Source organism: Pantherophis guttatus, chromosome 5 (genome assembly GCF_059756535.1).
Source record: "Pantherophis guttatus breed Tessera chromosome 5, ASM5975653v1, whole genome shotgun sequence".
In the NCBI taxonomy this organism is placed as follows: domain Eukaryota; kingdom Metazoa; phylum Chordata; class Lepidosauria; order Squamata; family Colubridae; genus Pantherophis; species Pantherophis guttatus.
Genome location: NC_142067.1, coordinates 31,897,269 through 31,918,239, shown reverse-complemented (window position 1 = coordinate 31,918,239; position 20,971 = coordinate 31,897,269). Strand labels below are relative to the sequence as shown.

The 20,971-nt window shown below is 34.5% G+C and overlaps 1 protein-coding gene across 1 annotated transcript; it reads right to left on the bottom strand.

Annotated features, from left to right (window-relative positions):
• Nucleotides 1-3,711: 3,711 nt before the first annotated feature.
• On the bottom strand, nt 3,712-19,065 carry CD200R1 (CD200 receptor 1). Its single transcript, XM_034411924.3, has 6 exons — nt 18,535-19,065; nt 15,153-15,455; nt 11,291-11,533; nt 9,956-10,070; nt 9,104-9,161; nt 3,712-5,261 (listed from the first exon to the last, which is right to left on the bottom strand). Exons 1-6 carry the CDS (start codon nt 18,617-18,619, stop codon nt 5,178-5,180), a joined length of 888 nt encoding a protein of 295 aa, XP_034267815.1. The 5' UTR covers nt 18,620-19,065; the 3' UTR covers nt 3,712-5,177.
• Between the last annotated feature and the right edge of the window lie 1,906 nt (nt 19,066-20,971).

Here is a 20,971-nt window from a genome sequence, read left to right as displayed (position 1 = left end):
TTCACTGATCCTACAAATTTTCACAACTCTGTACAAAATCAATTTTTTCAAAAATTGCATGAAATAATTGAAGAAAAAAAAAAAACACCTTTGCTTAAACTTTAAAAAGCCTAGCATGTTTGTGGTATAGCTGTATTAAATACTTTGCAGGCTGGCTTCAACCTTCTCTGGCATCTACTGGACTAGTCATCTGAATTTTACTTATTCATACTGTAAATCCAGAAGGCAGGAAAGCAAGCTGTGTTAAGAGTTTCTGCAGCTGTGCACTTAAAAATATGTAATGGCAACACTCAGGCAAGAAAAGGGGAGTACCATCTTTGCTCACATTCAGATTTATACAGCCATAAATTCCACTAGGGTAAAATGTCCGTGTCCAGAATAATTCATGATGACATTTTTTTTACATCTTGTGTGTACTTAGGTCTATGTGTTACCTCTGTGTTCAAACAATTTCATAAAAACGGTTAATCTTTGCAAGGATTAAATTTAGTGTTCTGTTTTTCAAAAGGGCAACAGTCTTACTGAGATTTCACAAGGTTCTGGATAGACTGCCTAAATAAACTCATTTGAGCTAAGGAAGAGTTTGGCGTCAGTGAATTACTTACAGCTTTCTAAAGATTTCTTTTCATGCTTTGCCAGAGCCCAGAGTACAACAAATACACATTGCTACCTTTAAAAACAACTTGACAACATGCAATAGACTCCGGGGGATTTGATGCACAAAGTCTTAAGGAACAAGCAAGCATAATGGCATCTATGTATAAGCCAAAAAGCAGAAGGAAGGCAAAACTCCCAATAATTTCTGAAGTGCTCTAGTAGGTTATCCTAGATTTCAGTAATTGGAAGGCTATGGCTAATTACACACTACATGCAAATTAGTCAGAGGCCACTTTTTAATAAAGAAGATATCAGATATATATTGATGGTCGTGTTCATTTGGTTCTATGAGGAAGTCATTTGGTCAATACAGCTTCAGGTTCAAAAAGTTGTTTTTATTATTTACAAATATATACATGCATACGATAATGAACAGGATGCCCTGTTACATTTTTACCCTAACTGCATGACTCAGATGTTGAGAGGAGAGAGAAGTCCAAGTGTTGTCTCACTGAGAGATAGATGAGAGAGAGAGAGAGAAAGGGGAAGATGTCCAAGTGGTTTCTAGGTAAGAGTCCAATAAGAGAGTTCATTGGTTGATATAGTCACATGTGATGTCTTTAAAGACTTAACCCCTTCTAGTCTCTGGTGCATCATATGCAGGCAATATCTGACAGAAGATCTGTTTTGAAAGGGAACCTTTGAGGCATAGAGTTGTAGAAAAGGATACAGTGGAGATACTAATCTTTTAGGTTATAGGGTTGTGTTTTTTATTGTCCTTAAACGTGAATTTATTCTAATTCTACAGTTTCAAAATATGTAATTTCCTCTTTAAAATTCACAGAAAATTGCCATGCAGTTCTCCAATTTAAAAGGAAACAAAGTACTAGACAAAGTACAGGGAATCCTCGACTTACCACCACAATTGAACCCAAAATTTTTATTGCTAAGCGAGACAGTTGTTAAGTGAGTTTTGTCCCATTTTACAACCTTTCTTGCCCCGATTGTTAAATGAATCACTGTGGTTGTTAAGTTAGTACCATGGTTATTAAGTGAATCTGGCTTCCCCATTGACTTAGCTTGTCAGAAAATCACAAGAAGTGACCACATGACCAGGGGACACTGCAACCTTCATAAACATGAGTCAGTTGCCAAGTGTCTGAATTTTGAATATGTGACCATGGGGCTTCTGCAATAGTCATAAAAATGAAACACTTTTTTTCAATGCTGTTGTAACTTTGAATGGTCACCAAATAAACTGTTGTAAGTCGAGGAGTATCTGTACTGAAATTTACAGAAAATTGATGGGTTTCAAATCACAAAGAGCCCCAGGTTGCATTTAGTTTCATGTTTCATTAGGCAATGGGATCTTTTCCATGTGCTAAGTCTGAAGGATGATCTTTTTTTCTTCAAAATAATTATATGTAGATGATTGGGAGGGGTGTCTAATTAAGAATGATACTGTTGAAAGTGCCTGAATGGGCAGGAAACATAAAGTGGCTAAGATAAGGCAGAGAAAGTGGAGAAACTGCTCATTGCTTCAATGGGCATGACATTTACCTAGAAATCTGATGGGAAAGAGAGTACAGGTAGTCCTTGACTTACAACAGTGCATTTAGTGACGGTTGAAAGTTACAACGAAAAAAGTGACATGACCATTTTTCACACTTACAACCACTGCAGCATTACCCTGGTCCCATGATTTACATTCAGATGCTTGACAAGTGGTTCCTGTTTATGACAGTTGCAGCGTCCCAGGGCCATGTGATCATCTTTTACGATCTTCTGACAAGCAAAGTCGATGGGGAAGCCAGATTCACATAACAACCATGTTACTAATTTAACAACTGCAGTGATTCACTTAACAAATGTAGCGAGAAAAGTTGTAAAATGGGAAAAAACTCACTTAATAAATTTTTCAGCAACATAAATTCTGGGCTCAATTGTGTTACTATTCAGAAATGGGGTACATGCTTGTAATATCCTACCTTTTGTTTCACAAAAAAATCTTCAAACTAACAAGGCAATGAATGGATTACAGTGTAAATGATCTGGACACCTTTGGCTGTCACTTATAGTATCTCTTACTATTGGTTACTCTGTTAAAACCTTAAGCTCTGTTTAAGGTTAAAACCCTTAAAATATCTTTCAGGTTCTAATGAATATTTGGGTATCTATAGGCCCTGGTTCTTCCAAAGATATTTGTCTGAGTTTAGGAAAACCACTCGTCATTTATTTCATTTCCTCTAAAAAGTAAAAACAAGAAAAAAAGTTCAATGTCAATTTGCGGTCACACATTCTTCTATAAAGCATAATGCTTAGTAATTTTGCAACTGCAAGATATTAATTTTTTAAAAAATCAACTCAATTTGAAACACTTTGGTTTCCATGAAAAACATATAGCCATTCACTGATTATAGCGATAATGTGAATGATCACTGCTGTAATCTTCCTACATCACATAGGAGAGGTTTATGGATTTGCTAACTAATACCATCAAAGAAATGTTGCAATGTACTAATAACCAACATCACCATGACTAAAACAAAGCTACTTTCTAAGTTCTGCTTTCATAGCCTAATGTGTCTAGGACGCCATGGAAGGAAATGATGGTGAAGGGGACAAATGTTGTAATTCCTTTTCAAAAGTTCTTTAGGAAACATTTTTCCCAGGCTTTCTACATGGAGAAGTTCCCACAATTTAATTGAGCTTTAGGCTAATATGCCATCTAGTGGCTCCTAATAATTTGAAGAAAGGAAGGGAGGGAGGGAGGGAGGGAGCGAAAGAATTCAGATTATTTGTGGATAGAAAAAATAATCTCCTTTTCAGTCAAATATGATATACAGTGTTGTAGAAAGTCAAATTTGAATCCAACCACAGCAACAGTGTTTTGGCAAATAATGTATTTCCATTATTGTTTATATAACAATATTCTGGCATCTCAAAGGGCTGTTTTTCTCTTACTGACTTCTAACTTCACTGAACTCTAACTTCACTGAATTTTGTATATTGTTCTTTTCATGCGCCACATATTCTGCCACTCTCCTTCCCAGAATTCAAATCTGTATCTATCCAGAAGGGCTTCAGAAGAGAGCAAGCCAGTGGCCAGTAGTCATTTGTGGAACCATTTTGAACAGTTTATTTGAACAGTGGAGGGAGAAAAGTACGGGTGGGTGAATCTACATGCTTTGTTTTCTTTTGATTTTTAATTTTTCCTCCTATAAATTTAGATCATAGATAGCTGCACATTTATCATGTGGATTGTATGTGCAATTTTCCTTAATGTGTGCACTTTTTGCAAGCAAATTAACTGATTCCATTTTTATACTGATTGCATTTTTATACTTCTTTTATAGTTATGCATCTGTTTGTGAAAATGTTTTTCTAATAGACTTTCCTTTCAAATTGGTGAGCTACTTTGAAAAAAATCATTTAAATTCCAAATCCAAACAAATCTCATTGTATATCCTCCCTTAGAGCTCTCTGTATAAACTTTCTGTACATTCAAAATCACATTCTGTCAAAACTGATCTCACTTACAAAAGGTGGCAATTAAGGTTTATTTATATGTGTTTGCATATAATGAGTAATTGGCCCAAGCCTTCCTGTTAACCTAATTTAGTTTTGTGTAATTATGTACACTTCAAAAATGCCAGAAGAAGACCAAACATCAAGGAAAATATTTTGACCAAATTCTGCTTTCTTTCCACTATCTTCACTTATTCTGACTGTAAATGTCAAGTCATTTAGAGGAGTATACTGTGTGCTTCTTGAATCACTTAAAATAATAGCAATCTCACCCACTGTAAAAACAACAACAGGCAGTCTGTCAAAAAGTCTACAAAATCTCGGTAAGGCTTTTTTTTCATGCCTTTTCAAAGACAGCAAACTAAATTTAATGCTTAGAAATTGCAGATGTTTGATTGCAGTGCGGGAGTATAGAAAGCTAGACATATCCATAGAGAGGAAGTAAACCAGGTTTCAATATAAATACTTCCTGAATAATCGTCTTGTAGTTACTTGAGTCCCAGAGCTCTTCAGATTCAGCTCACTCATCATTCAGCAGAATGATGGTAGAAGAATATCCACTTTTTTATGACTTTCATATCAGCTTTCTAAACTGATATTTTAGTCTTTGTGAGAGAAAGTAAGTGCCCAGTACAGAAGAAGCCAGTAGAGATCTTAGAAGAATCTGTGGTGCTTAAAGAGAAATAGATATTTATTTAGGCAAATGTCAACATGTTCAGTGGAAAGATTGGTTTAAAGTTACTGCCATTGCCATTCACTTTGAGCTGGTCTGATGTAGTGGTTAAGGCATGATGCTAGAAACCAAGAAACCGAGTTCTAGTCCTGCCTTCAGCATAAATTAGCCAGCTTGGTGATCTTGAGAACATGAAAACAGCAAACCACTTCTGAAAAATTTGCCAGGAAAACTGCAGGGACTTGTCCAGGCAGTCTCCAAGAATTGGAGAAAAAAATAAGTTGCCATTCACTGTAATTAACGCATTTTGCCCTTACATACTTCTCCTCTCAGTTCAGATCTGATGCTGTCTTATGTTGAAAGTGAAAGATCATAGGTATTAGCCTGACGAGAAATTACATGCTTTATCATATATTACATTTTCCACTTGCACAAAGGTAGCATATGGTTCCACATCATTTTCCTATAAAACAAGAAAACATTTTGAGAAGAAAAGGCATGACATCTTCTGAATAAAGTTTTAAAGCATTCTTTTAAAAAGGAAGCATTAATAACCCTCTCTAATTTTTTTTCTTTCATTCTATATGCACTGTTTATATTTCACTTATACCTGATGGGAAATATAGGGCATCAATTCCTTTACATGATTGGATTTTTCCATTACATAACACACTGAGTTACTAATCATTATAATTGGTTACTGAATCCATGTTTTATAACACAGGTGACATTTTGACTTCTCATTATACATCCCCCAGCCCTACAAAACTACACCCCCACACCTTATGTACAAGTATAGTTACATATTGTGGGTAACAGCATACAAATTTCAATTTTGTTTTCTTTTTTTACCAAAAGAGGCTTATTCTTTCTTTCGTTCCTTTTTAATCCTAGTATTCTCAGATCTAAAATTTTGTTTGGAATATTTGAAAGTATAGCTATCCTGAAATAAAGTTGTAAAGGATTTTGAAAATGGCACATTTACTGGAAGATACTAGAACATCTTTTAAATATAAAAAGTCTTCCGATTATTATTTTCTGTCACAGTGCTTTGTGGCAGATTAACTACAGTGGATGGCAGGCCTGGAGAAATAGGGAAGATCCTTCTAGAATTAGAGACAAGAGTTAAGCCATGGATTCCTAAACTGGGACCCCTTTGCTTGTTATCTAAGATTGTAACTAGGTTCAATTAAAGTAACGGTAGACCATAATCCTTTTTCTTTTTTTCCCTTCTTGGGGAGATGCTCTCATAGCCTGTGGGGATTTTATTTTGGAAGACAGCCCAGTCATCTAATTGAGTCCAGTACTGCTGTGTTAGAAACAAGTTTTAGTTTTTTTCATTTTTTTATATGGAGAAAAAGGGAAAATTACAGCAATAGCACTTAAGCTTATATATCACTCAAAGGTGCTTTACAACATTCTCCGAGCAGTTTACAGTGTCAGCATATTGCTCCCAACAATCTGGATCCTCATTTTACTGACCTCAGAAGGATAGAAGATTGGGTCAGGTCGAGCCCCGTCAGAATTGAATTCCAGACTGTGTGCAGAGTTAGCCTGCAATACTGTATTCTAACCACTGCATCACCAGGGTTCAGATATGTATGACTTATTACATGATTAAAACATTGGAGGATAGATTTATATATGTACTGTGCCCACCAGTTTTGACTTGCTGCGGTACTCATTTTCTAGTAGAATACAGTTTCCATTGTTATGGCAGTGATAAGTAAGAAACTTTGCTGACTGCTGTTGTGGGCATGCTTTAAGCACAAGTTGTGGTAAAAGTGACTATGTTGATTGAATAACTAAACTGAAAAAAGTTGAATCCAGCATTCAGAGTTGATCAGGGAGTAAACATATTGAAGAAACTTCAACACATAACATTAATTAGTGAATTAGCCGCATCTTAACAGCTTTCATGTACTAATTTCATGTTATTATTGTTTTATAGCTTGTTATACAAGCATTTATAGCTTGTTCAAACTGTTTATTATTCCCTGTTTATATGCTGATATATAAAAATTAAATTGGGTTCCCTATTGTATGATACTTCAAATACTGTCCTGCTGATTGAAGAGGTATTATTGGGATAATTATCTGATTTGCTTTTTGTTTGTTGTAAAGGGCATTACTACTGATAATTGGTGATTATTAGTGATTATTAATTAGTAGGAAACTAGTGATCATTAATGAGCAGGGAAACATTGGATGCAAGAACTTCCAAATTGGATGGAGAGAAAAAGGAGAAAAGCCAATAAGAATCAAGATTGATATTTCATTATCTACAATGAAAGTGTTAAAAGTTATTCTTTCAAATCAGATGGAGGTTCTTGAAAGTAAGACAAATAAAAATTATGGCATTGTCCAACAAAAATTGAAGCATAGCAAAGAAAAAAAATGCAAAAATTGTTTACAGCAAACAAGAAAGTACAGATATTTAATTACAAGATGATTTTGGAAGGGAAAGTTTACTTGACAATATGAAAAGACAAAATGTACAAATTATCTGGATTTTGATGCAGATGAATTACTAGCGATTCAGAAAGTGTTTAGAATTAATTCCATTGTAGACCAAAGAGGAAATTTAGATTTTAATAAATAAAATGGCTATAATATAATTGATATTGCAAACTAACTCTGTTAAAAGTGAGTGAAAATATTAAAATCATTATCTTGTGCTTAAGAAAATAACATGTGCTTAAGAAACATAAAGACTTGACATTCTTGACATCATATTTATAAAGCATAAATAAAAGTGTATGGCTACATTCCATTTGGAAATATTGATTATGGAAAAAAAGTATTCATTTATTCAAAGAAAGATGTTAGCAAGGGTCTACTAATTATGATAAACAGTAGGGAGCAACCTCAAAATCAGAATAAGTAAAATCAGAATAAGCAAAGTCAAGTCTATATAACTGTAATCTCTAAAATACTCAAACTGTAAATTAAGGATAACATGGGTTAAACTAAGATGTCAATAAATATTAATAACTTGAACAATTCATTTAACAGGAAGCTGATTCCTTTAAAGCTTGTTGTTGATTATTCAGTCTTGATTGCTTGTTGCACTTATTTCCTTTATGAAACTTGGGTTGACAAAGCATATCAGATTCTGTATTTAAACTTGAAAGTTGTTACAAGAATTAAATAAAGGATGTTTCATTAAAAAGGAAGGAGGAATGGGAGAGAATATTAAGAAGAATGTCTAAAAAACAGCTCATAAACATGGTATGATAATTAAGTCTATTGTTTACTAACATAACTGTAAACTTGAGTCTCCTTGTTGTTTTGGAAAGGGCATCGTCTTGCCAAATACTTGTTTCTGCATGGGTGCCACTACAGTTCTTGACTTACGACCACAATTGAACCCAACATTTATGGTGCTAAGTGACAAATTTGTTAATTTGTCACTTTTATGACTTTTCTAGCCACATTTGTTAACTGAATCGCTGCAGTTGTTAAATTAGTAACACACCCTATTCTTGTTCATTCACACTTGTTAAGTGAATATGGTTTCCTTACTGATTTTGCTTGCCAGAAGGTTGCAAAAGATGATCACATGACCCCGGGACACTGCACCCATCATAAATATGGATCAGTTGTCAAGCATCCAAATATAAATCATATGATTATGAGGGTGTTGCAATGGTCATAAGTATGAAAAATGGTCATAAGCCATTTTTTTCGGTGCCGTTGTAACTTTGGTCACTAAATGAACTGTTGTACTGTAAGTCGAGGACTAACTGTAGATCTCTGACTCAGAGAAGGCCCTTGCATCTTAAGCCTTACAGTTTCCTTTCTTGTATCTCACCATCAGTGATCCATCAGATAAGGCCTTTAAAACTACAAGTATTCTATTGACTGAAACTGTATTGCTTGCAACTCACAGAGGTGGCTGTGACTCAGCAGCTCCAGGCTTTGGTATTAGAATTACTTGCATACTACCTGCCATAAGTAGGGAATGGCACTTTGTTTTCAAGCCAAGAGTCACTTTTATCTGTTGAACTGCATTGCTAGACACTGTATTCCAAAAAGATGGCTAGGTCAAGGCGTAAGCAAATTGTGATTTAAATTAATTTACAGTAAATCTAAGTAAGTACTGAAATTAACTAATTAATCATTAAAGATATTTAATAGTCTTCTCCCCTGAATCTTAATATGATGACAAGCATGTATAAATCACAGCCTGGGCCTCCTAAAAGTTATTGTGAACTTTACAATGCCAACAATCATTTAAAAAAAAAACAAAAAAAACCTAAAGGCTAGTTTGAAACAGATCAATTATTGTTTCCTTGGTCTTACCTGGACGTTTTGTCCTGAAACTGTTTCTATATTTGTAGTTGCACTGATTTTTCTTTTGCTGCGATGACAGGAGGAGGAAGGAAAATAGTCAGATCCCCTTCTCTCAATAAATGCCACAGCAAATGAGTTATGTTAAATAAAAAAAAAATGGCATTTCAAATTTATACCACTTACAACAAAGTGTTTTTTCAGTTTAACCATCCTTTCCTCAGAACAAAAGATGCAACGTTTGCAGAGTTAAAATGAAGGGACAGTTTACCACTTCCTTCATGATTCTGAATCCTATCTCCTGCTGTACAATTACCATCATTCTGCCATAACTCCTTCCCCTTTTGCTTTTCCCTTCATTTTACATTTCATTGCACAAGCAACACTGCACCATTTCAAGTTTAATGGTTTCACTACTGCAGTAGTACACCGAGCTGATGCTCATGGTGTTCCAGCAGTGTCTGCAAGGGGGTGGGGGAAGACCAGGCAGAGTGACATGATACAAGCGCCTCCCCTTTTGTGTGGGTTCTAAAGGCTTGTATTGCAATGTTCTGCCTGCCATCTTCCCAATGCCTCTACTTCAGGGGTGGGTTCTACTTATCTTTACTAACAGTTAGCAACAGGACCGCGCGCACACCTTGCTTCTACACATGCGCAGAAGCTTCTACGCATGCGCAGATCAACTATGACGACATCCGGAGCAGTGGGCAGGAACTCCCGCTGGTTTTACTACCAGTTCTTGTGAACTGGTCCGAACCGGGGACAACCCACCGCTGCTCTACTCCCACAAATGTTGCCGTGACCAACTCCAATAAATAATGAAAGAAACATGAGTTGATTTAAGTTAAAACTTGGCATACATACCTTCTACAGAACCTCCAGAGATAGATGGAAAGTGAAAATCCAAATATTCCCAAAAGACCAGTAAGACAGCTATAGAGAATTATCATGGTAGAACTTTCCTTTTTTTCATTTCTACCTGAGAATTTGTAAAGTGTGAGAAATAATAAATAGGAGAGATTAAAGCCTTGTTTTGTTTATATTAAATAAACAAAAAGGGGTAAGAAAAGGAAATAGAATGACTAATGATAATTTAGATATGTTCCTAGACAGATTCATGTTTTCTAATTAAAAAGGTTATTTAAGACTTTGGATACAAAGACACACAAGACTTTGTATTCATTGTGAAATCTTTATTGCTTTAATGGCAAACCTTTTTGGCACTGGGTGCCGAAAAGGGAGTGTGCACGTGCTTACACGGCACCAAGTGCCAAAAAGGGAACACTTCGCACGCGTGCTTGTTACGGCCGCGACCAGGAAGAAGAGTTGCCCAGGGAACATGTTCGCACCGGATAAGGCACTTCCAATTTCCGGGAAGCAAATGCTCACCGGCCAGCAAGTCTTCCAGTTACTGCCACGCATGTACATGTGCTTATCAGCTGGCCGGCGCGCATTCACATTCCAGGAAACGGAAAACCAGCTCTTCTGGTTTCTGGCACTGCCGCACACACAAAGGCTAGCTGGTCATCACGTGCGCATGAGCACCAGAAACCCGGAAGAGGAATGGGCGATGCTGCGTGTGATAGATGACATGACTCTGCAAGCCATTTTGGGCACGTGTGCCATAGGTTCGCCATCACGGCTGTAAGAAGTCATAGCAATAAAAACAAATAGGAATGCAAACATCCAACCTTTCCATAAAAGTAACTGGAATTTTCAATCTGTGCAATTTAGGCAGAAAGGCAATCACTATCTAGCCACCCTAATTGTTTGAAGAAAATATTAAAGAGTACTTTATTGTTAGTATTAAGAGCATTCATTATTCTTACTTTCTGAAATAATTTCATAAATAGTACCTATATCAATAGTTTAATAATAAGCACAGCCTTTCCTCAATTCCCATGGCTTAAGCAAAGAACTAGAGAAAAATGAAAATCTGTTTCATTAACATGTGAGAATGATTGAAGGAGGATCAGTCCAGTTAAGGAAGGACCATAGCCCAGTAGTAGACCATGTGTGATGATAGGAAAGATTCTAAAAACCTTTGTCCATCAGAGTAAATAGCACTGAGCTAAAGAGACAGTCTGATGTATTACTTATTCACATTTAAAATGTCAGCAAAGAACAGAGACCTCCCGATTACTGTAAACCGAATGTGACTTAGCTAGTGAAACTGATGATTAAATGCTTAAATTTTACCTGGTAGAGTTAAGATAAGTGACATTCCCCCAGTAGGATGGGAGATGACGCATGTAAGCTTATCCTCATTAACATTTTGCACATTATATGTACTGGTAATGGTCTTTGTGCCATTTGGCAATATTTCAGTCACATTTTGAGAGTCTCCTGGTGGATTCCAGGATATCCCTGCAGCTGGTTTTCCTGCAGCCGCCTTGCACACGGCAGTGCCATTGGCATGAGTCAAGGACACTTGTGGAGACACTAAAATGAAACGGGACATATAAGAAATAATTAATTACATTTACCAAGATAGCACCCATTTAGTGTGAGAGGTATTTTATTATCAGATTTCCAGCCACATTTACTCATCAGTAAGCACATGATAGAACAAAGAACTAAGAACACACCAAATAACCTTGAGAAGTAGGAATCACTAGAAAAAAGCATGTATTTGAGCAATCAGAATAGCAGAGTTGGAAGGGACCTTGTAGGTAATCTAGTCTAACCCCCTGCTCAAGCAGGAGACTATACCATTTCTTTTTTTTATTATTATTATTATTTTTATAACACAATATAACAATACAAGACATAGAACATTTATAAACACACTCTCTTTACAGCTATTGCATGGTGATCTTCTTTGTTATTCACAATTTCCCCTTCTTTGTATTATTCCGATTTACTACTTGACCCCGACATTTTAATTACTATATATACAATGTATTTCTCTCATTCATATTTATTTCCTATTTTTTATACTTTAACATATCCTTTCTGTCTTTTTTAACATTTCTATCTTTCCCCCCTAATTTTCTTCTTCATTTTTCCTTCCCTCCAACCACTTATACCACTTGTGCCAAGTCCTATAGTATTCTGTATCCTCTTTTTCTTTAAGTTCTTTTGTCAGTTTGTCCATCTCGGCACATTCCAAAAAACTTTTTATTAACTCGTCTTCAAATGGTACATTTTTTTTCCAATTCTGGGCATAGACTATACGAGCGGCAGTTAAAATATGTAATATTAAATATTTTACTTCCTTTGTAAATTTTTCTGTGAATATCCCTAGTAGGAATATCTCAGGTTTTCCATTTATCGCTTGTTGTATTATTTTCTCAAACCACTTTTTGATTTTGGCCCAAAATTTTTTTGCCGCTGGACATCTCCACCAGAGGTGAAAACATGTTCCGTAATTGTTTTTACACTTCCAACGTAATGGGGATTTATTAGGGAACATCTTAGCTATTCTTGCCGGTGGTAAGTGCCATCTGTGAAACATCTTCATCTGGTTTTCCTTGTATGCCATCGACAGTGTCAATTTAATATTTGTTTGCCACATCTTTTCCCACTTCTCTAATTCTATTGTATGATTAAAATTTTTCGCCCATTTAATCATTGTAACTTTTACTATTTCCTCTTCCATTTTATACCGTAGTAAAAATTTATATATTTTACTAATTAGTTTCTGCTCCGTCCCTTGTATAATTTTATCCAATTCATTTTGTTCCAATTGTACCTCATTCAATTTTATGACTTCTTTGTATTTTGACCGAATTTGTATGTATGTCCACCAATCTATTTCTCTTTTTAAATCTTGTTCTAGTTCTTGTTTTATTTTTAATTTTCCTTGATCTTTTAGAATATCCCTGTACCTAATTATCCTGTCCCATTCTATTAAATTTGGATGTATTAATATTTCTGTAGGGGAAATCCAAATTGGTAATTTTGTATAATGGTGTTTTTTAATTTTAGTCGAAATCAGTAGCAATGCATTCCTTAATATATGTCTTTTAAAATATCAATGTGTTTTGTATTTATCATCCCACAGGAATGCATGCCATCCCACTTGCAAGTCATGCCCTTCAATTACTAATATTCTTTGATTTTTCAATTCCATCCATTCTTTCAACCATACTAGGCTTGCCGCTTGGTAGTTTATCTCCCACTCTCGCAGTGCTAGTCCTCCTCTATCTTTAAAATCTTGCAAAGTTTTTAATCTGATTCTAGGTCTTTTTTCCTGCCATATAAATTTTGTAATTGTTTTGTTTAATGTATTGAAAAAGATTTTATCTAATTTCACTGGTATAACCTGGAAGAGGAATAAGACTCTGGGCAGGATATTCATTTTAATCGTGACAATTCTTCCCATGAGTGAAATTTGTAAGTTTTTCCAATTATCTAAATCTTTTTAAATTTGTAATAATAATTTATCATAATTGTCATGTTTAATCGAAGAACTTCTTGCGGTGAGCCAGATGCCTAAATATTTTATTCTTTTAGTTGTTTGAATCTTTGTTATACCCAGTTTCTGTAACTGTTCTTCATATATTTTAGTCTCCAGGCCCCTAATCATCTTTGTCGCTCTTCTCTGCACTCTTTTCTAGAGTCTCTCTCAACATCTTTTTTATAATGTGGTCACCAAAACTGGATGTAGAATTCTAGGTGTGACTTTACAATCAATAATATATATGTTTATGTTGCTGCCACATACTTAGTTTTGCATGAGTTTTTCTTTTCTTAGCTTGGTTTTCTGTCTATGAATGTAGAAAAAAGTATGGCAAGTGTTCCCTCCCTCCTTTCCATTCCCTCCTCTTATCAAGTTTTCCATTCTTACAACATCACAAATTAATCATCAGTCAACCCTGTGTTAATCCCCTCGGTCAATTGCAGTGCTGATAACAAAATTGCTCTATTGCTCATAAAAACCATCACGGAAAGCCTCTCCCCAGATTGCTGAAGGAAAGATGGGTTGGAGGTTTTGCCAAATGTTCCATGTGTGAGCATTGCATGAGTAATAAAAAGATAATATCTGTGAGATCTAGCCATGCTTCAGGACATGATGGGCTGATAAATATAAATGTTTTATGATCCCAAAATATTCTAAGAATACCTATAGGAATTGGAATGATACAGCAAGATTGAAACATTGATAAAAATGTTCTAATGTCTCAGAGGCTGCCACAAAGAAGAGGAAGTCAAGCTATTCTCCAAAGCATCTGAGGGCAGGACAAAAAGCAATGGATGGAAACTAATCAAGGAGAACTAGAACTAAGGAGAACTAGAGGAGTTCTAGGAGAACTAGTTCTCCTAGAACTAAGGAGAAATTTCCTGGCAGTGGAACAAATTTCCTCCAGAAGTTGTAAATGCTCCAACACTGGAAGTTTTTAAGAAGAGATTGGATAACCATTTGTCTGAAATGGTATATGGTTTCCTGCCTAAGCAGGAGGTTAGATTAGAAGACCTCCAAGATTCCTTCCAACTCTTCTCTTCTCTTCTCTTCTCTTCTCTTCTCTTCTCTTCTCTTCTCTTCTCTTCTCTTCTCTTCTCTTCTCTTCTCTTCTCTTCTCTTCTATTCTATTCTATTCTATTCTATTCTATTCTAACCATGACCCACTAACTGGTTAAGATTTGTTGATGAGTTATAGGAATATTGCATATATATGTTGGCATTTGAAAAATATGGAAGATGGAACTTCAAATTCTTTATGTTTTCAAAAATTAGCAATTCCTACATTTTGTCAGGTTTAAATGAAGATAATAATCGGCTGATACTCCATAACAATTTGCAGTTATTCCTCCACACTTCTGAAAGCAGAAGAATGGTGGAAGATAACGGATTGCAAACATTAGCAATAAATGTAAACAAAGACTGTTGAAACACCTGAGGGAAGCCTACCATAATAAGTGCCATCTTAAACTAATAATGCTGAAGGTATCACTGTGCCTTAAACACATTAATGAAACAGGATATTACAAGTTTGCATTTTAATATTTTAAACTGTTTTGAAATATCCTGAAAAATGACATAAATGTATGAAAAAGGACTATAATAGTTCTGACTATAACAATCCAAGACAATGATTTTAAATATGTTGTTTCTTACCTGATAAAGATACTTTATATTCATGGTTTAACATTCCTTTAGCAGTAGCAATGAAACACCTATATATTCCTTCTCTGGACATTTGAAATGATTTTATCCTAACAGCAGAATCTTCTTCCGGTCTAGATACCCAATCCATGTCCATACTGCAGTTTCTGGCTATGGTATTGTTCTCTCTCTTAAATGATAAATGGCAATGCATTCCATTGTTAAAGTTCACCTTCCATACTGTCAGATTATATCTTTCTGGAGGACACTGCAGTACAATGGTTGTTCCAAGCTTTGCATATCTACTGGATTTATCTAGAAAGATATAGAAATAAATGTTATCAAGAATTATTATAGGTAAACATGGTTTTCCACAAAGATGCCTTTTTGGGTTTCCCCACAGGAGGAAACCCACATTTTAGAAAAGAAATGGTGACAAGGCCAAACGGTGGATCTATAGTAAAATAATATCTTTTAATTTAGGAGCTCCTACCCTCAAATCTAAGGAGGAGTTAGAATCAGAAGGTCATGTTTGTCATTGGTTTACATACTTATAAATGAAAGAAAGATTTAAACTAGATAAAAACAAATCATGGGTTTAACTTTGTTAAAAATAGATTGGATACTTTGCTGTGTGGTAGTGATGAACATATTATTGCAAAAGTCTATAAAGTGTAATTGGATTTACATCTGGAAAATGAACAAGTAAAGCATTGTATGATTCAGTAGGCAAGGAATTTTGGATATAATATAATGCTTGAACAGTGGGAGAATATGTGGAATAAAGGTTTAAAGTTTACATTGAGCTATAATTTAAAAGAAAAATTTTATAAGATGATGTATCGTTGGTATTTAATTCCAGATAAATTGTCAAGAATGTATAAAGGTACCCTCAAATGAATGTTGGAAACATAAATGTAAAGAAGGGACTTTTTATCATTTATGGTGGACTACTGCCCATTGGGAGACTAAGGAGACTAAGATAGATCTATTTCGGACTTATAAGCCCTCATCAGTTAGCCACACCTTCAAATTGATTTATATGGCCACCCATTTAACAAATGAAATTCTCAGAGCCTAGCAACACATTAAAAACAATGGTTAACAAATGGCCTAATCCTCCAGTGACCTCTGAGAACCCAATGCGTTATATCCTATCAGTATAAACTAAATTATGCAAAGCATAGAAAAATATTAAAAGTACTGAAAAGATAAATTAAAAAAAGAAAAGAAACAGAAGTCAAACTAATTGAATTTACCTCAAACCATCCACTATACTTCTCTCCACTTTTCTACGCCGGCAAATCACTCTTGCTTCTCTCACATTAATACACTGATTCATCACTGTCATTTTGTCCATCAGCCTTCTCACTCCTCTTTTTCTGAGGATCTCTCACCCATTCTATCCAACCATGGTTTTCTCTAGCAGCCCTTTTTCTCAATCCATTCATTCTTCCCTCATTTATTTGCTTTCAAGTGCAATTATCATTCGATCCCTTTATATGGCCAAACCACTTGAATGTACTTTTTTTGCACTGATCATTCACTTTTGTATCATTTATTAATGATATTACATCGTCTAGTTTTACCACATAACTAATTTTTCACCATTTACCATATATATAACTTCCAAGTTTCATTTCACATTTCCTGTCAAAGACAACTGCCTTTGATGCATTAATTTTGAGATTCATGCTTGTGGCATTATACAATGTGTTCTAACATTTCCTAAATATCATTCAGGTTTTCAGTAACAAACATATTATCTACATATAAGAGAATACAGACATTTGTTTTCATGATGTCAGGACAGCTGTGGCTAGAAAGTGTTGTTTATCAATGATGCAACCTCTTTCCAGAAGTGAGACTGCTGCCTTCCATAATAGCTTTCCAAAAATCACCAAAGGCTAAATTTATACAGAGCGTCTACGGGACATAATCCTTCATCATCACCCCTTTTTAATTACATTTTTTTTATTTTTATTGTAACTATTAATTTAGGGCTTTTTTTTAGTTCTTTGTATTACAAAGGTTGGGGCATAATTTCTTATTTTTTTTATCACAGCTGTTTTATTATTTGGTTTTTACTATGAAGGATGTTTTTATTGTGTATTATTTTGTTGTAATGTAAACCATTGGACATTGGAATGATTTGGTGGCCTATGTATTCAATAAATATTCTCCTAACATTTTCACAAACCATCTTTATACATTTATCAATAAATAAATTAAAAAACCAAGTTGAACTAGAAGACCTCCAAAGTCTTTTCCAATTCTGTTATTCCTACTTTTTTCTATAGCATGGGTTGGCTCAATAACTATTTTAACAAAGGAAACAGATGATTTAACATATAATAGCATGCTTGGCCTACAGAATTAATAAATTTTGCATTACTTCCTGCAAGCAGAATAACACCTTGAAGAACATCTTTGATCTAAATAAAATGTTTGTAAAATATTGTACTCCTTTGAACAATTTCTCCTGATAGGGCTAGCCCTATAAAACTTATAATATGGAATGTATACTCTTTACTTGATGTCCAAGTTATACTACAAAACTGAATAAATTATTGATTTGGCAAGTAGCATTCAGAAACGTATTAAACAAGGCACCTTATTTCCTAAGGTCAAATTTGAAAGTGGCTTCCAGAATCATTCAACTGGATACTGTAGTTTGTACATTAAATCGTCATGCATTAGGCTTGTATACATAGCGGTGTAAAGTCAGTATGGCATAGTGTTTAGATTAGAACAAAGTGATACTTTTTAATTACTCACTGTAAAGTTCATAGCATAAGATGGCCATTTCCCATATATTAAGATAGTCTGGATGGCTATGGATATAAAATGTGTGAAGGAAGACCAATATGTGCAACTCTGAACTCTGGAAGAATTATGGAATAAATACATACACAAACAGTAATATAAAAATAATAAAGAATTAAAATAAATTACTAAGTATCGTGTTTCCCCGAAAATAAGACCCTGTCTTATATTTTTTTGAACCCTGAAATAAGCGCTTGGCCTTATTGCCATACGCTCAAAAGCCTGATTAGGTTTATTATCAGGGGATGTCTTATTTGGGGGGAAACAGGGTACATATATCACTATAACCTAGAATGATTATCCATTTTTCTCACTCTATCATTATTCTTCAGGTTATAATATGAACTTACTTTTATATAATAATGCCACTTAATTTCACCATGATAAAGCAAGGGCCATTGCTTTAGGAATATAGGTGTTGACAACTACTTACAAAATATTCTATTTTTAAAAATTGTTTAAATATATCCCAGATCTTTTGCAAAATATTTTACTCCTTTCCAAAACAGAGAAGCAAATGTTCCAGAGAAAAACAACATATTTACTTACTTTAACATATTGAACTTACCAGATACTGCCATGGCCATCATAATAGTGAGAAGGGTCCCAGCACCCCAAATCTTCATAATAAAATCACTGCATTTTGCTTCCATGGTTCACACAAGTATTTCTCTATTTGACCCATTCTATTGTACAACTATTTGTTGTTCTAATGAGCATCTTTCGGTGAACATTTTTTTAAAATGCCAGATGGCATCTTTCTCCTCCTTTTAATATCCTTTCATTTCTGCAGCAACTGATTATCAATTTTGCTTCTGTCAACTGTCTTTGTACTGTGCAAGACTTCCTGTGCTTACAGTCAAAATGTGATCACTGAGGAAACAGATCAAGCATTTTTCTCATTTGTTCCCTAAACAAAGCTGCTGTCTTGTGAAGATAAGTTTTTCCAATAAAATTCAAAGAAAAAGAAGGCGGCGGCTAGATGAACCCAGGCACTGTCTCAAAACAGAGACTGCTTCAAGCTTCTCTATTTCATATCCACAAAAATTTTCTGTCATTCTTTTCATGAAAATCGAAAAGCTGTTACATAACAAATTGGCTATGATTGAATACATAAAAACAGAGAAATCAATCATAAATTTACTGGCCATTTAAAAACAACATTAGAACTATTGAAAACAACTTTAAAAACCAAACAGATAAGAAGCAATTACTTTCTTTTCATTTTTTTTATAAAATAATTTTTATTGAGTATTTTACATTTTAAAACCAAACACACAATAGCAAAAGAAGTCAAGAGACAAAACACATTCACACACATACACACATCAGACATTAAAATACAATACTAACATAGATATACAATTTTACAACTTTCTGCATCGACTTTTGTCTTTACTCTTAGCTTTTATCCTCTCGCTCCTTCTCTTTATTTTTAAATATTCATAATTAACTGTTTTGTTAGCAGGATCATTATTTACATTTATATCCAGTATATTAATTTAAATTTCACTTTATATTCTTATTTCTTAATTTGATTTCTGTTTTCCAACCATGTATAAAACCTATTCCACACTTTATAATAATCCGAGTCTTTTCTTTCTTTGATCTCCATCTTTAATTTATCCATTTCGGCGCATATGAGGATTTTCTTTATTATTGTTTCTTCCAATGGTGTATTGGTCGACTTTCACATTTGTGCTAGAATAATTCTGGCCGCATTAAAATATGCAATATAATAACAACAACTTTAGAACAATTGAAAACAACTTAAAAAACCAAACAGATAAGAAGCAATTACTTTCTTTTCTATTTGATAGGAAGAGGGGGGGAAAGCCCAATATTCTCAAAATTTGATAAACGACTTGATTTACTGTTCAGGACTGCCCCTACAATTAGGCAGAGTTAGCCAAATCTTCAGGCAAACTGATGCTTGAGGGCAGAAATAGCAAAGCCCTCTAAGGCTGTTTCTCTTGAGTTCTCTACCTTGTCTTCTCTGTTAAAATGAAGAGCAGGACTTGCTTTAAGCTCCCTAGACTAGCTTGCTGCCTTGGGTGTGATGTTATGGATGGTAAAAATACCATACCATCAATTGTCTTAGTCAAAAAGCATCACTGTTGACAATTTTTCTTACATCTTTACAGTGTAGTAAAATAAATGGTTAACTTTTTAAAAATCTACAAGCTTCCCCAGTATTATATTTTGCAGTTTATGAACAAAAACTTGAAATAGGACAATAAAGCATGAGAGAAAAACAAAAGCAAAACCAGTGCTTAAATTGGTAGCTGAGGATGGTTCTATGCTTTTGGTGGGTGTTTTAAGTTCAAAATAAGTTTACACAAAGGAAATAAGTGTATTAATTTCCACTAATGTGACTCAAAATGGTACAATAGTTTAGTTTTCTAAGAAATGCAGCGTTTCTGCCAAGGTACCCTTTAATAAAAATGCATGTAAATAGCAGATGCCACTAAATGGGAATTAAAATTAGTTTCTACAGTGTTCGCTCTTGCCGATTTCTGATCCTAGTATGTTAAAGTATGTTGTTCATATGATAAAACTTCAATTTTTATCCATTCCCAACCCTTTTTCCCTTTTTTGTGGAAAATGATGCTGATGCTGAAGATGCAGACCAGATAGAATAATTTATCAGGAAGCATTCAGACACCTGAGGGAGTTTCAAGCAGGGACATTGACAGGGGAAGTCAAAAAGTGATGAGGTTTGAGTTGAAGTTGTGAATATAAATACTACATACCAAGGGCCCATATGCTGCCCAAATTCATTAATGAATTTGCTCCCATGTTTCTTATTACCTACTAACCTTTGCCCTATTATTTACATTTGTCTCTATTAATCTTCTTATTTTAGCTTAGTTCTCTTATTTTTTTAAAAAATGCTATGAATTGTCTTTTAAGATATTTGTTCTTCCACTTATTTTAAGCTGGGTGCTGCATAGAGTATGCCATGAATGCTTCTTGTTTATTATATCCTAACTGTAATTATTTAT